The sequence below is a fragment of the Hypomesus nipponensis genome, chromosome 14, assembly GCF_054491055.1.
Source record: "Hypomesus nipponensis isolate SF chromosome 14, ASM5449105v1, whole genome shotgun sequence".
NCBI lineage: Eukaryota > Metazoa > Chordata > Actinopteri > Osmeriformes > Osmeridae > Hypomesus > Hypomesus nipponensis.
In genome coordinates this window covers 4942573-4955718 of record NC_140374.1, presented here as the reverse complement: position 1 = coordinate 4955718, position 13146 = coordinate 4942573, and the positions used below count along the sequence as shown (strand labels likewise).

General features: G+C 47.6%; 1 protein-coding gene across 1 annotated transcript in view; it reads left to right on the top strand.

The window, feature by feature from the left end:
- LOC146258334 (polypeptide N-acetylgalactosaminyltransferase 18-like) overlaps positions 1-13146 on the top strand; it is a 33116-nt gene that overhangs the window by 12478 nt on the left and 7492 nt on the right. The window contains exons 2-8 of the mRNA XM_084671982.1: positions 4002-4200; positions 5021-5187; positions 5683-5866; positions 9697-9894; positions 10431-10545; positions 11881-12066; positions 12197-12334. Of these exons, the coding sequence (XP_084528108.1) occupies positions 4002-4200; positions 5021-5187; positions 5683-5866; positions 9697-9894; positions 10431-10545; positions 11881-12066; positions 12197-12334 (1187 nt within the window). The remainder of the gene's footprint in view (positions 1-4001; positions 4201-5020; positions 5188-5682; positions 5867-9696; positions 9895-10430; positions 10546-11880; positions 12067-12196; positions 12335-13146) is intronic.

Genomic DNA, 13146 nt, shown 5'->3' with positions numbered 1-13146 from the left:
TGCACACGCGTGATACCTCTGGGATCAATCACCTTGACAGCTGATATGCAGAGGAGGGGACTTCCCATCAATATGTTTAACTGGTCTTACATGAAGACTCGTGAACCAGAAAACTATGAATTGCGATCAGATTTGTCTCCTTGCCGGCCAGCATTAAACTATTGTACTTTCTTTGAATCCGACGACTGTGCATTACTTGATAAATAAATAATCTTAACACCCCCCCCCCCCCCCCAGTCTCTGGATCTCCACCAGACTGGGTGCCCGGCAGGATAGTAGCAGCTTGTTTCCAGCCTGCAGTCTGCCAGCTGAGGATCTCAACTGCCTTAAACGGCTCTATTAATAGTTGGAGAGGATGCAGGCAGGTGCAGGTTGGACTGCGGCGAGTGTTTGGTGCAAAAGCGTCAGTGAAAACACTTCTCCATTCTCCCACAGCTGTGGGCTAATTGGCCCCATTGAGGAGAAGTACGGGGTGTTTTTCTGTCTTCCGGCTGGAGGGGCTGTGTGTCGATCTCTCTCCCCCCTGCGCAGGCCCTGCTGGGCAGCTGCAGAGCCCACGAGGGGAGTGGGGAGAGGAACTGCAAATGCCTTGTTCTGGGGAGCGAGAGAGGAGGGGGGGAAATTCCAATCTCTTTTTGTGAATAGTTAAAGTCCTCAACACCCTGAAAGGGAAGCTCTGGTTAAGGGATTGAGGGCCAGGTTGTTTTTGACAAGTAAGAAGACCATTTGCATAGAAGGCAACCTCCGCTTTTCAACCCGTTCAAAGAAATAAAATGCCGTGCCCTGAAAGCTTGAAACGTGGTGCTTAAAATGCTTAAAAAATGTAAACAAATACAAACTTTGCTTGAAGGGACCACAAAAATAGTAGCCCATCTTTGTTCACTGTAACCAGCTCACAGTATCCATCAGCAGTTTTATAATAACAAGGAAGAAAATGGAGAGGAACGCAGAGTATTTGACTTTCTCTGGCGTCTCTCTTGTAACCTTTTGTTTTTAAATCATGAAGACATCATTTTATGGGAAAGGAAACAATAGAAACCGTAACTTGATTCGATCCGAAATAGCCTAAGGTCTCCGCATCTCAGTGAACGGTCAGGACATTCTGCAGCATAGATGCCCAGATGCAATTGAATGCACAAGACTTCGATTTCACTGAGGTAAAGATTACTTAGCAGTCGTATATGTGTGGTGTGCAGTGGGTTTACGTGTGTGTGTGTGTGTGTGGTGCATGCAGTGTGTGTGTGATCCCATGCGTGTGATGTGTGTGTGTGTTTGGCCTCCTAACAGGTCTGGTGTGTCATCGTGGATAGTGATGTGGTCCTGGCTGGGTTCAGGCTGGTGTGTGTGTATGGTGTGTGTATGGTGTGTGTATGATGTGTGTGTGTGTGTTCATGATGGTAGTGATGTGGTCGTATCAAGGGGGAGATCCAGGGCTCACACAGCCGGTTCGAAAGAGGAATTGTTATGGAGAAGGATGCAGAATGGAGGACAGGAAAGTAGAGTAGAGCAACTGGCCTGGGATTTGATCCCCTGTTCTGTAGACAAACAGGGATATTACCACAGGAACCAGGCTAATACAAACCGTTTAACGGACCTGAGACGTAACGATTTGGAACATTGAGGAGATAATTGTGTTTTTAACAGACCAGCCCAATAGAGTTCTTTCAGCCTGCTTCATGAATCACCTGAACAGCTGAGCACCTGACTGGAGGGGCGTGGCCTCATCTATCTGTCTGGGGGGGGGGCTATAGAGTATTTCTGGGGGGTCTTATCTGTTTGTTAAGGTGGGGGGGGGGGTAGGTGCATGTCTCATATACCTGTTTGGGGGGGGCTATCTGGGAGGGGAGAGAGGGGTGGGACAGAGATCTTAGCTTCCTATCTGGGAGGGGAAGGGGGTGGGACTAAAGGTCTTATCTACCTATCTGGTAGGGGAAGGGGGTGGGACTAGAGATCTTAGCTTCCTATCGGGAAGGGGAAGGGGGTGGGACTAAAGGTCTTATCTACCTATCTGGTAGGAGTACAGGTCTCTGGGGGGGGTGGACCTCCGGTGTCTGATCAGAGGCTCTTCATTCATGCAGGGGTGGGGAGGGGGAGGGGTGAGCGTGTTAGCGGGGTGGGGGGATGTGGGGGCGCACAACCATCTGTTCCACTGATGATTACATTAATCATGTCTGAGACGATGCAGTAGGCCGTGAGCTCTTTGGAACCAGGAACCATTCCAGCGGACGGATGAACACCCCGCCTCGCTCTCGGCATTCTACTTGAGGTTCGCTTCATTCGCCTGCCTGGACTGCACCTGGGAGGGCAAGGCTTCCTGCCGCTAGGACAATTCCGGTGGTTCATTCCGAGGCGAGGCAAGCTTATATAACCAATACTTCCAGAAGCTCTTTGGGGTATTTGAAGATGTACTCAGAGTGGAAATTAAGTTTTGATTGATTTTAGAGGGAGTCTATTTGACTTGGAACATACGTCTCCCCCCCAGCCCCCAACTCCTTTCCAAATTGCCTTTTTTTTAAAGGGCAGAAATTGTAAGACAGAGGAGGAATGGGGAGGGGCGGTCAAGATTGGCCTTTTTCTGAGCACAGATTAGATTTTTTCTCTGTCCAATCAGGTCCCTACAGCGTCGCTACAGATCAAAAACAAGAAGAAACTGGAGATGTACCGTCTTCACATTGATTAGGTGTGTGTGTTTGTGTGTGTGTGTGTTTGTGTGTGTGTGTGTGTTTGTTTGTTTGTGTGTGTGTGTGTGTGTGTGTGTGTGTGTGTGTGTGTGTTTGTGTGTGTGTGTTTGTGTGTGTGTGTGTGTGTGTGTGTGAACACCTTTGTCTAAGCGTCCGCTGTGACCTTGCTCGGGATCGAACAGACTGGAAGGCTGACAATGTTTTTGCTCTGCCTGGTTTAGTGAAAACATTAACGCGCCCATGCACACACAGATACACACACACACTCAAAACACAAATAAATGTTCCTAGTTGTAAACAAATGTTCCTCTCAGAGCCATTAGGGAAACAAGTCAGAGCTCATAAAGAGCCTTATGTGGATGGCAGTTATAAGACATTACCTCAGGCCATCTGCTAGCAAGCTCTGCTGTCTCTCTATCACTGGGAACTGCACTATTACCACTGCCAGAACACCACCTCTGTAATGATAATGACTGGTGTTTATAGAGTCAAGTCTTGAGCTCTCAAATCACATCCCCCTCTCCCTGAGCACCTGTATCACAGTAGGAGCACGACGATGCGAGTTCACAATGAAAACTCATTTGGAGAAGTTAAAGGTTTCTCTACTTGTTAGGGCAGTGGTGAAGGCTTTTCATTGTTTTGGGATCTTGAAGGTCCTGAAACTCATTGCTCTCCCAACTAGCCTCAAAGACCAGGCCAGAGACCAGGAGAATAGATGTTTTCTGCTGCCTGTGTTGGGTCCAAAGCTGGGGTGGGTTTCTGGGAAGGCAAGGACATTTTATCTGCTACAACATGAACTGATTCAGATGCTAATTTGTCTCGGTGAGGGATCCTACTGTACTGTATGGACCACCACTGTATGTGTTGAGGTGAATACAAATGTGTTTCTTACCGGGATGGAAGTCTGCAATCAGGTACTGGATGCATTATTCAGAAAATACTTATATAAACATTGCTCAACTGTTTGTCTCTTTCTTTCTCTCGCTCTCCCTCTCTCTCCCCCCTCTATCTCCCTCTCACTCACCTCTCTCTCTCTCTCTCTCTCTCTCTCTCTCTCTCTCTCTCTGTCTCTCTCTCTCTCTCTCTCTCTCTGTCTTCACTATCTTTCTCTGTTTCTCTGTCTCTCACTTTCTTCTCTATCTCTCCCCCTCTTCTTCTCCTCCTCCCCCACTCTCCTCTCCCCTCTATATCTCCTCCCTTCTCCTCCCCCCTCCTCCATCTCTCCCCTCCATCTCTCCCCCCTTTCCTTTCCCACCCCTCCTTATCTCCCTCCCTGCCCCCTCCTCCTGTCTTCTTCTCCCCCCTCCCCTCCTCCTCCAGAGAGACCTCAGAAGGACGGTGAGGACCCGGAGGCGGCAGAGTCGGCCTCAGACTCCGCCCTCTTCTCCCGCTGGGGTCGTGACCTCGGCCCAGAGAGCCGTCGTCTGGCTCTGGAGAAGTTCCAGTACTATGGTTACAACGGTTACCTTAGCGACCGCCTCTCGCTGGACCGACCGATCCCTGACCTCCGACCTGACGCGTGAGCATCTCACCTAGACCTCCAAGCACTCAGGAAATACTTCAATCATCAAATGAAATATATACTGTATGCATATGGCTTTGGATAAAAGCGTCTGCTAGATGAATAAATGCATATATATATATTGTATGTTATGTACTGTATTGAGTCTTGACATTTTGTTCATGTCGAATAACAGATAGGTAGGATCCTGTGAGATCCCTACTACTGCAGGATGTTGTGTAATTAATAGGGTGTGGGAATAGCTCAGTGGTAGAGCGTTTGACCGCAGATCGAGAAGTTCAAATCCCCCCGTGTACATCGATGTGGATGAAACCATGTGCCGAAAGAATGCATGGCATCATTGTTTCCAGTGTGAGATATTTGGATGGTAGTGATGCTGTGTCCCTCCCGGCTGATTGGATGGTAGTGATGCTGTGTCCCTCCCGGCTGATTGGATGGTAGTGATGCTGTGTCCCTCCCGGCTGATTGGATGGTGGTGATGCTGTGTCCCTCCCGGCTGATTGGATGGTAGTGATGCTGTGTCCCTCCCGGCTGATTGGATGGTGGTGATGTTGTGTCCCTCCCGGCTGATTGGATGGTGGTGATGCTGTGTCCCTCCCGGCTGATTGGATGGTGGTGATGCTGTGTCCCTCCTGGCTGATTGGATGGTGGTGATGCTGTGTCCCTCCCGGCTGATTGGATGGTGGTGATGCTGTGTCCCTCCCGGCTGATTGGATGGTGGTGATGCTGTGTCCCTCCCGGCTGATTGGATGGTAGTGATGCTGTGTCCCTCCTGGCTGATTGGATGGTAGTGATGCTGTGTCCCTCCCGGCCACAGGTGCAGGAACATGACCTACCCCTCGGACCTGCCCCGCCTCAGCATCATCTTCATCTTCGTCAACGAGGCTCTGTCCGTCCTGCTGCGCTCCATCCGCACGGCCCTGCTCCGCACGCCGCCTCACCTCCTCCACGAGATCATCCTGGTGGACGACCACAGCAGCAACCGTATGTCCCTAAATCCCTCTTACTCCCCCAACCCCCTCGACCCCCCAACCCCCTCTTTCACCCCCCCCCCAACCCCCCAACCCCGGCAGCAGGAACTCCTCCTTGCCCCGGTCGTGTATTTGAAGAACTCTGACTATCCCTCCCCTCCCAGACAGCCTGATGGCTGAGAGCTCTCCAGGCCTAAACTGTGTCCTTGAGAGCTGCCCTAAGAGCTCGTTCACCAACCAAGTGTTTAATGCAGACACAGTCTCTGCTGCCAAATATGTCATTAACTTTAGAAGTGATGTGACCTTTGCTGAATACCCATTTCATGTGTTTTTTTAAATAAATATATTCTGCACAAATACATGGACTTGAAGGTTTAGGTATTCTGGCAGGACAAACTATGGGAGGTGTCTGCCTGTCTGTGTGTGCGTGTGTGTGTATACCCGTGTGCGTGTATACCGATGTGTGTGTGTTTACCCATACGTGTGTGTGTACTCTGTGTGTCGCTAGCGGAGCTGAAGGAGAACCTGCAGCAGTTTGTGGAGGAGACCAATGCCCACAGGCCCCACCTGATCAAGATGGTGCGCCACACCCGCCAGGAGGGCCTCATCCGCGCCCGCGTCAGCGGCTGGAGGGCCGCCTCCGGACACGTGGTGGCGCTGTTCGATGCCCACGTGGAGTTCAATGTCGGCTGGTGAGAGGAGTTCGTCTTTGTCCATCGTCCACCAGGCCCTGGAGAGAGAGAGAGAGAGAGAGAGAGAGAGAGAGAGAGAGAGAGAGAGAGAGAGAGAGAGAGAGAGAGAGAGAGAGAGAGAGAGAGAGAGAGAGAGAGAGAGAGAGAGAGAGAGAGAGAGAGAGAGAGAGAGAGAGAGAGAGAGAGAGAGAGAGAGAGAGAGAGAGAGAGAGAGAGAGAGAGAGAGAGAGAGAGAGAGAGAGAGAGAGAGAGAGAGAGAGAGAGAGAGAGAGAGAGAGAGAGACTCGATTTTATGCTGACGACCCTGTCTTACTGTTTACCACCAAACAAGGACTACAACAACAGCTGTACATTGTTGAACAGTACTGTAAAAAATGGGCCCTTGCAGTAAATAATAAAATACAATAAATAATAATGTCATGGTATTTCTAAACCGCCCAAGATACCTGAAAGACAAATACCAGTTTAATCATATAATTGAACATACTATAAGTTATAACTACCTTGACTTAACCATAACAGCATGCACTAAATGAATGAATGCACTAAAAGAAAACGCTCAAAGAGCCCTTAATGCAATTAGGAGAACATTTTATAATTTACAAATTCCACTTAAAATATTTGGGTTAAAATATTTAATTGTGTGATCCAGCCCATTGCGCTGTATGGTAGTGAAGTATGGGGTCCACTCAGTCATCATAGCTATACCCGCTGGGACAAACACCCAACAGAATCTCTACATGCAGAATTCTGCAGATACATGTTACATGTACACAGAAAAACACCCACAAATGCATTTAGAGCAGAATTAGGCATATACCCAATGATAACTAAAATCCAAAAGAGAGCACTACATTTAATCACCTTGAATCCAGCCTTCTAGAAGCCCTCCAAACCCAAGTGCTGAACCCAGATAAGAGTCCCTTATCTGGGTTCGTGCTGAGACTAACTTTCCTCACTCAGACACTCCCTGACCAGTCTCACACCAACACTGCTTTCCAAACACCAATCTGAGTAAATCTATCTATCTATCTGGAACATTGGAAAGAAGAAACTAAAAGCCCAAGTAGATTAGAATGTTATCTAGCCTTACAACGAGATTATAAACTGGCAGAATATCTCTAATGTCAGAGAAAGAAAGCAGAGACAGATCCTAACCAATTACAGGCTCAGTGACCACCAATTGGCAATTGAAACAGCACAAAAAATCATGGCAACCAAAAGAAAACAGAATATGTGGTCATTGTTCAACAGGTGAGGTTCAGACAGAGATGCACTTCCTCCTACAATGTGATACATTCAGTGATGTAAAAAATGGTTACTGTAACAAATTCCACTCTGTAATCTCTGATTTCAAAGGTCTCAGTGACCTTTCAAAGGTAAAAAATACTCCTAAGAGAAGGAGACAGGGCAGACCTTGCTGCTAGGAGGAGACAGGGCAGACCTTGCTCTCCTAGGAGAAGGAGACAGGACAGACCTTGTTGCTGAGAGAGAGATTGAGAGAGAGAGACAGAGACAGACAGAGACAGACAGAGACAGACAGAGACAGACAGAGACAGACAGAGACAGACAGAGACAGACAGAGACAGACAGAGACAGACAGAGAGAGACAGAGAGAGACAGAGAGAGACTGAGAGAGACTGAGAGAGACAAGGGCTGGGCTGTTCTGTCCTTGAGCAGAACTAGCCTTTACTGTAACTAAGAGGGTTTGCTTTCTGTCAACAGAAATGAGTTTCTGTTGCTGTAACGCCATGTTGTGAAAAGGGCCAATTATACCCATCATTCCTTTGTTGATCCACTCCATCCTTCTATCACTACATCGTTTTATCATCCTGAGAAACTGAATCCTTCACCACCACCTTCATTACCTTGGAACATGGGCCACTGTTGAACATGTTGCCCTGGCAACTTAGTGAGTCTTAGCTTGCTTGTTGGACAGAATGCTGTGCGCCCCTTAATTATGGTGTTCTCAAGCTCACACAACCTGACAAGATCTCACCAAGCACTCACTAGAAGGAATATACACGCGCACACACACGTTGGGGGATCTGCACACCCACATGCTTACACACAGACACACACTTCCACCTACGCGCGCACACACACACACACACACATACACTCAGGAGAGGCTGGACCTAAAATAACCCCTCCCCTGAGGTGTTTTGGCTCGCGTATGAGAACTGACAGCTACTATGTGTTCCCCCTCACACACACACACACACACACATACACACACACACATACACACACACGTACACACACACACATGTACACACGTGTACACAAAGCCTATTTACAGCTAATGAAATCATTTGCGTCACTGCTGCTAAAACATTGGATTCCAAAAGGCTCTCCAAGACTCTGTAAACCAAACAAAATGTTTGTTTGTTTTTACAAGTGAGCAGTTCATATTAGTGGTGATGTCAATTTCTCTTCATGGCCCAGTTATACACACGAGGGTGGGGATAGCTCCGGGGTAGTGTTGAATGCTGATCAAGAGGTCAGTTTTAGATGAAACGTTGACATTATCGTTATTCCCTCTTGTAGTACAATGATGATGATTGAATCTGAAATGTCGGTTATTTAAAAAAGAGTGACTGACAGCTTTTTCATCACATCCCACCTGTGTGTGCAACTTTATGTTTACCTGCCTTGGTGACCACTCTTTCCAAACTGCTATTTCATTTCTATCATAACATTTCCATTCGGTTTTTGTTTGTTGAAATGGTGGTCATTAAGAAGTCAAGCTGAGAGTAAATGTTTGTCCTGAGAGATGTTCTCCTTGGCTATCGCAGAGCTTCTCATCTGGGCTTTATGGGTATTGTAGGCAATCAGATCATTGTAATGGCTTTCTGGAGTGTGTTTGTGTGTTACTTTTGTTTGTGTGTGTGTGTGTGTGTGTGTTCATACTGTATGGGATCCTGTGTGGACATGGACCGTATGTGGATACATGTTTGTGTGTGTTTGTGCTAATGAGTGTGTGTATATGAATACAGGTGAGTGTGTGTTTGTGTGTTCATTCGTATATATATGTTTGTGTGTGCGCAAGCTAGGTCTATAACCAGGTGTGGTCTCTGTTCTAGGTCTGTAACCAGGTGTGGTCTCTGTTTCAGGGCTGTAACCAGGTGTGGTCTCTGTTCCAGGTCTATAACCAGGTGTGGTCTCTGTTCCAGGTCTATAACCAGGTGTGGTCTCTGTTCTAGGTCTATAACCAGGCTGTCTCTGTTCTAGGTCTATAACCAGGTGTGGTCTCTGTTCTAGGTCTATAACCAGGTGTGGTCTCTGTTCTAGGTCTATAACCAGGTGTGGTCTCTGTTCTAGGTCTATAACCAGGCTGTCTCTGTTCCAGGTCTATAACCAGGTGTGGTCTCTGTTCTAGGTCTATAACCAGGTGTGGTCTCTGTTCCAGGTCTATAACCAGGTGTGGTCTCTGTTCTAGGTCTATAACCAGGTGTGGTCTCTGTTCCAGGTCTATAACCAGGTGTGGTCTCTGTTCTAGGTCTATAACCAAGTGTGATCTCTGTTCCAGGGCTGTAACCAGGTGTGGTCTCTGTTCTAGGTCTATAACCAAGTGTGATCTCTGTTCCAGGGCTGTAACTAGGTGTGGTCTCTGTTTCAGGGCTGTAACCAGGCTGTCTCTGTTCCAGGTCTATAACCAAGTGTGATCGCTGTTCCAGGTCTATAACCAAGTGTGATCTCTGTTCCAGGTCTATAACCAGGTGTGATCTCTGTTCCAGGTCTATAACCAAGTTTGATCTCTGTTCCAGGTCTATAACCAAGTGTGATCGCTGTTCCAGGGCTGTAACTAGGTGTGGTGTCTGTTTCAGGGCTGAGCCCATCCTTCTTAGAATCCAGGAGGACCGGAGACGAGTCATCTCGCCATCGTTTGACAACATCAAATTTGACACCTTTGAAATTGAGGAGTACCCTCTCTCCGCCCAGGGCTTCGATTGGGAACTCTGGTGTCGTTACCTCAACCCCCCCAAAGCCTGGTGGAGCCAGCGCAACCACAGCGCCCCCATCAGGTCAGTATGGGCTACGACAGCGTTAGAATCTAAAACACATAATGAGGACTAAACCGTCATAGGCTTCAATAGTTGTTGGTGACAGAACAATGTAGCCAACTGCACACTTTCGTACAGGTAGAGGCAGTTTGGACCAGTCATGTAGGCAGGGACAGGGGCACCAGCTGCTTACAATGCCTACAGTGTCTGGGACACACATTTCGTACATTCTTAATCTACAGTGAAATCCTCGTAAACAAAGTTGTGGTGTGGGAACTGTTTTTTTTGTGGCTTTTATTGCGTCAGTTAGATGTAGATGAAAGATTATTCTCTCTTCTGTTTCGATTTTACCCAGAAACATGATGCAACAAAAACAACTTTGTTGTCGACAGATGACATATGAGTTGGCATAGCAATCCTGCGTGGGTTTCTGTCAACAAATCAATGTTTCTCATCTGATGTAATTGAATTCTGGTTATGGTCAAAGCCTTGTGTTGACTGACCAATAACAGTTAAGGAGTTGCGGTGGTGATGATGCTGGGGCTGCTCTTTTTCAGGAGCCCTGCTCTGATTGGCTGTTTCGTGGTGGACAGGAAGTACTTTGAGGAGATTGGCCTATTGGACGAGGGAATGGAGGTCTATGGAGGAGAGAACGTGGAGCTGGGCATCCGAGTGAGTGTGTCTGCGTGTGTGTTTGTGTCCATCAACATTGTTGTCTGTTATTATGTTAATGAGGCGTGTGACAGAGAGATTTCGCCACTTCCAATCTGTCTTTAGCACCCAATATTCATCTTCACAACAAATAACTCTATCTCGGCCCTCCATATGGCATAAACCTCTGCATCTCCACAATCCCGTCACTCCTTGAACAAATAGCTCTTCTCTGTCACGCCATAATCACATGCTGTTTCCAGAAAGATTGTATTAATAGATCTTCATTAAAGTGTTGTTATTGTTTTTCCAGCGTATTTACCTCGAGTTGCCTCATATTAGGTGGATGTGCGTCTTACACCCAGAACTCAGCAGGCAGACCGCTTCTTGGCCGATTTATAATTTCCAGTCCATTAGCTAGCCTTCGCAACTCAACTCCGCAAATTAATGGACTTCTTAGGGTTTCACTCCCCCGATCAAGGTCTATTTTGGTCCAAGGTCTAGAACAACGAGGAGGTTGGCGAACGCCTAAGTGACTGTAGCTACGTTGTCGTTGTTTCGTTGTAACCGCCACACATAGCAGTGGTAAATGGACTGTGTTCATTTTGCACTTTTTCTACTTTAACGGTAGGCCTACTCAAGGCGCTTGACATGTTGTATCTGTCGTTCACCCCCATTCACACACACCGGATGCAGCGGAGCTGCCCTGCAAGGCGCTGGCCTGCCCATTGGGAGCAACTCAATCATCTGCTAATCCCACCGACAGCTTCCTCAGAGAAAATAAGGCGAATTAGCTTTGGAGATACTCAATGTCATACCGCACAATGTGTGCATTACCTCCCCATTAAAGACATCGTACAGCAAAAGGTTGAAAGCTTCTGGAAAGAGGCCATCCACTCCCAGATGACAAAGCCCCTTTGTAAGACCCTCTATTGAATGTGTAATTATATTACAGGATTATAAAATACAAGTAGAATTTTATACACGACTGCCTCTGCTCCAGGTTTATATCCACAGTAAGTGATTAGGGATCAGTATGGCTTGTCAGACTTCATTACATTTGACATTTCATTCATTTGGCAGATGCTTAGGCTATGTCTTAAGCAACATACAAATAGTGAATATGGAAAGTACAGCATAAAATCATGGATCAGAAATGCATAGTTTTGCAGTATTTCGGGTTGTAAACCAGATTCTGAATCAATTTCATCAAGCACTCAGTATGAATGACATCCACAGTAACTGATCAGGGATCCGTATTACAGATTAGTGCCAATGAGACTGTAAAACCTGATTCCAGGTCAGCTTTTCCCATTTATGGGCCCTTACCCGCGTCTCCTCGGGGTGTAATTCCAGGTGTGGCAGTGTGGGGGCAGTGTGGAGGTCCTCCCCTGCTCCAGGATCGCCCACATCGAGCGCGCTCACAAGCCCTACACGGACCACCTGACGTCCCACGTGCGTCGCAACGCGCTGCGGGCGGCCGAGGTCTGGATGGACGAGTACAAGAACCACGTCTACATGGCCTGGAACGTTCCTCCGCAGGTGGGGAGAACCTCAACCGCACCCTCGTTTCACACGCCGGTTACCGTAGAGACGACAATCGGTCCAAAACATGCTGAAGATCTTGCACGTTTCAGTTCTGATCGTCAATATAATGTGTGTTTCCATGCAGAACTCGGGTATCGACATAGGCGACGTGTCTGAGCGCAGGGCACTGAGGAGCAGGCTGGGCTGCAGGTCCTTCAGGTGGTTCCTCAACAACATCTACCCTGAGATGAGGACCTACAGTGGCACCGTGGCCTACGGAGTGGTGAGGAACACAGGCTTGTGCCGTAACTCTACCCCCAGGCCCTGGCTCCGGCCTAGGCCAACTCCTTATTCCTCAGTGTTGGGTCACTTTGTCACGACATGACGTGTCACCAAAACCTGCTGTGGTCATAAAGTCCTCATTCAAAATACTTGACGTCTGCAGACACTCACACAGCACATCAGCTACATATCCACAAGTTACCCGGCACCAGGTGCACATGAACAGGTCCTAAAAGGCAAAAAAAGGATCCCTTTCCATCTGTAGTTAAACATTCAGTGTTTTTATTAACTCCCCGCTGAGCGTATGTACACAGATCCCTGTAAGTGGAGAGGGGCTGAGGAGGAGCCTGGAGAATGGGTTTCACAGAGTCGTGAGTAACAGCCTATCCGTCCAAAAATAACCTTGTCCTCCCCGCTCCTGCTCGGCTTGTTTGAGAGCGGGTTGATGAGCTCATAGAGGAGCTGCACATGTTTTGTTGTCGACGTTCCCTTCAGCGTGTGTGGGAGGAACGCAAACAAACACAAACACTTCAGAGCCCCAACAGTACAAACATGGAAGTACGATAATTGTGATAAAAAAATGTACAACTTTGTCAAATTTAAGGGGGGGGGGGGGGTCAAAAAGCGCTTCAAGTTTGTACTTTTTATTACATCTCAAGAGCAAAGTAAACTGGTAGGACATTCAGCCCAGTCACAACAACAGTGTGTATTCAAACACACACAGCCCACATAAACGATCCAACTGAGATCATTAGACACAGACACCATTAGCAGGTATGTCTTATCGTACCTTGTAACTTACCTAACTTAAGT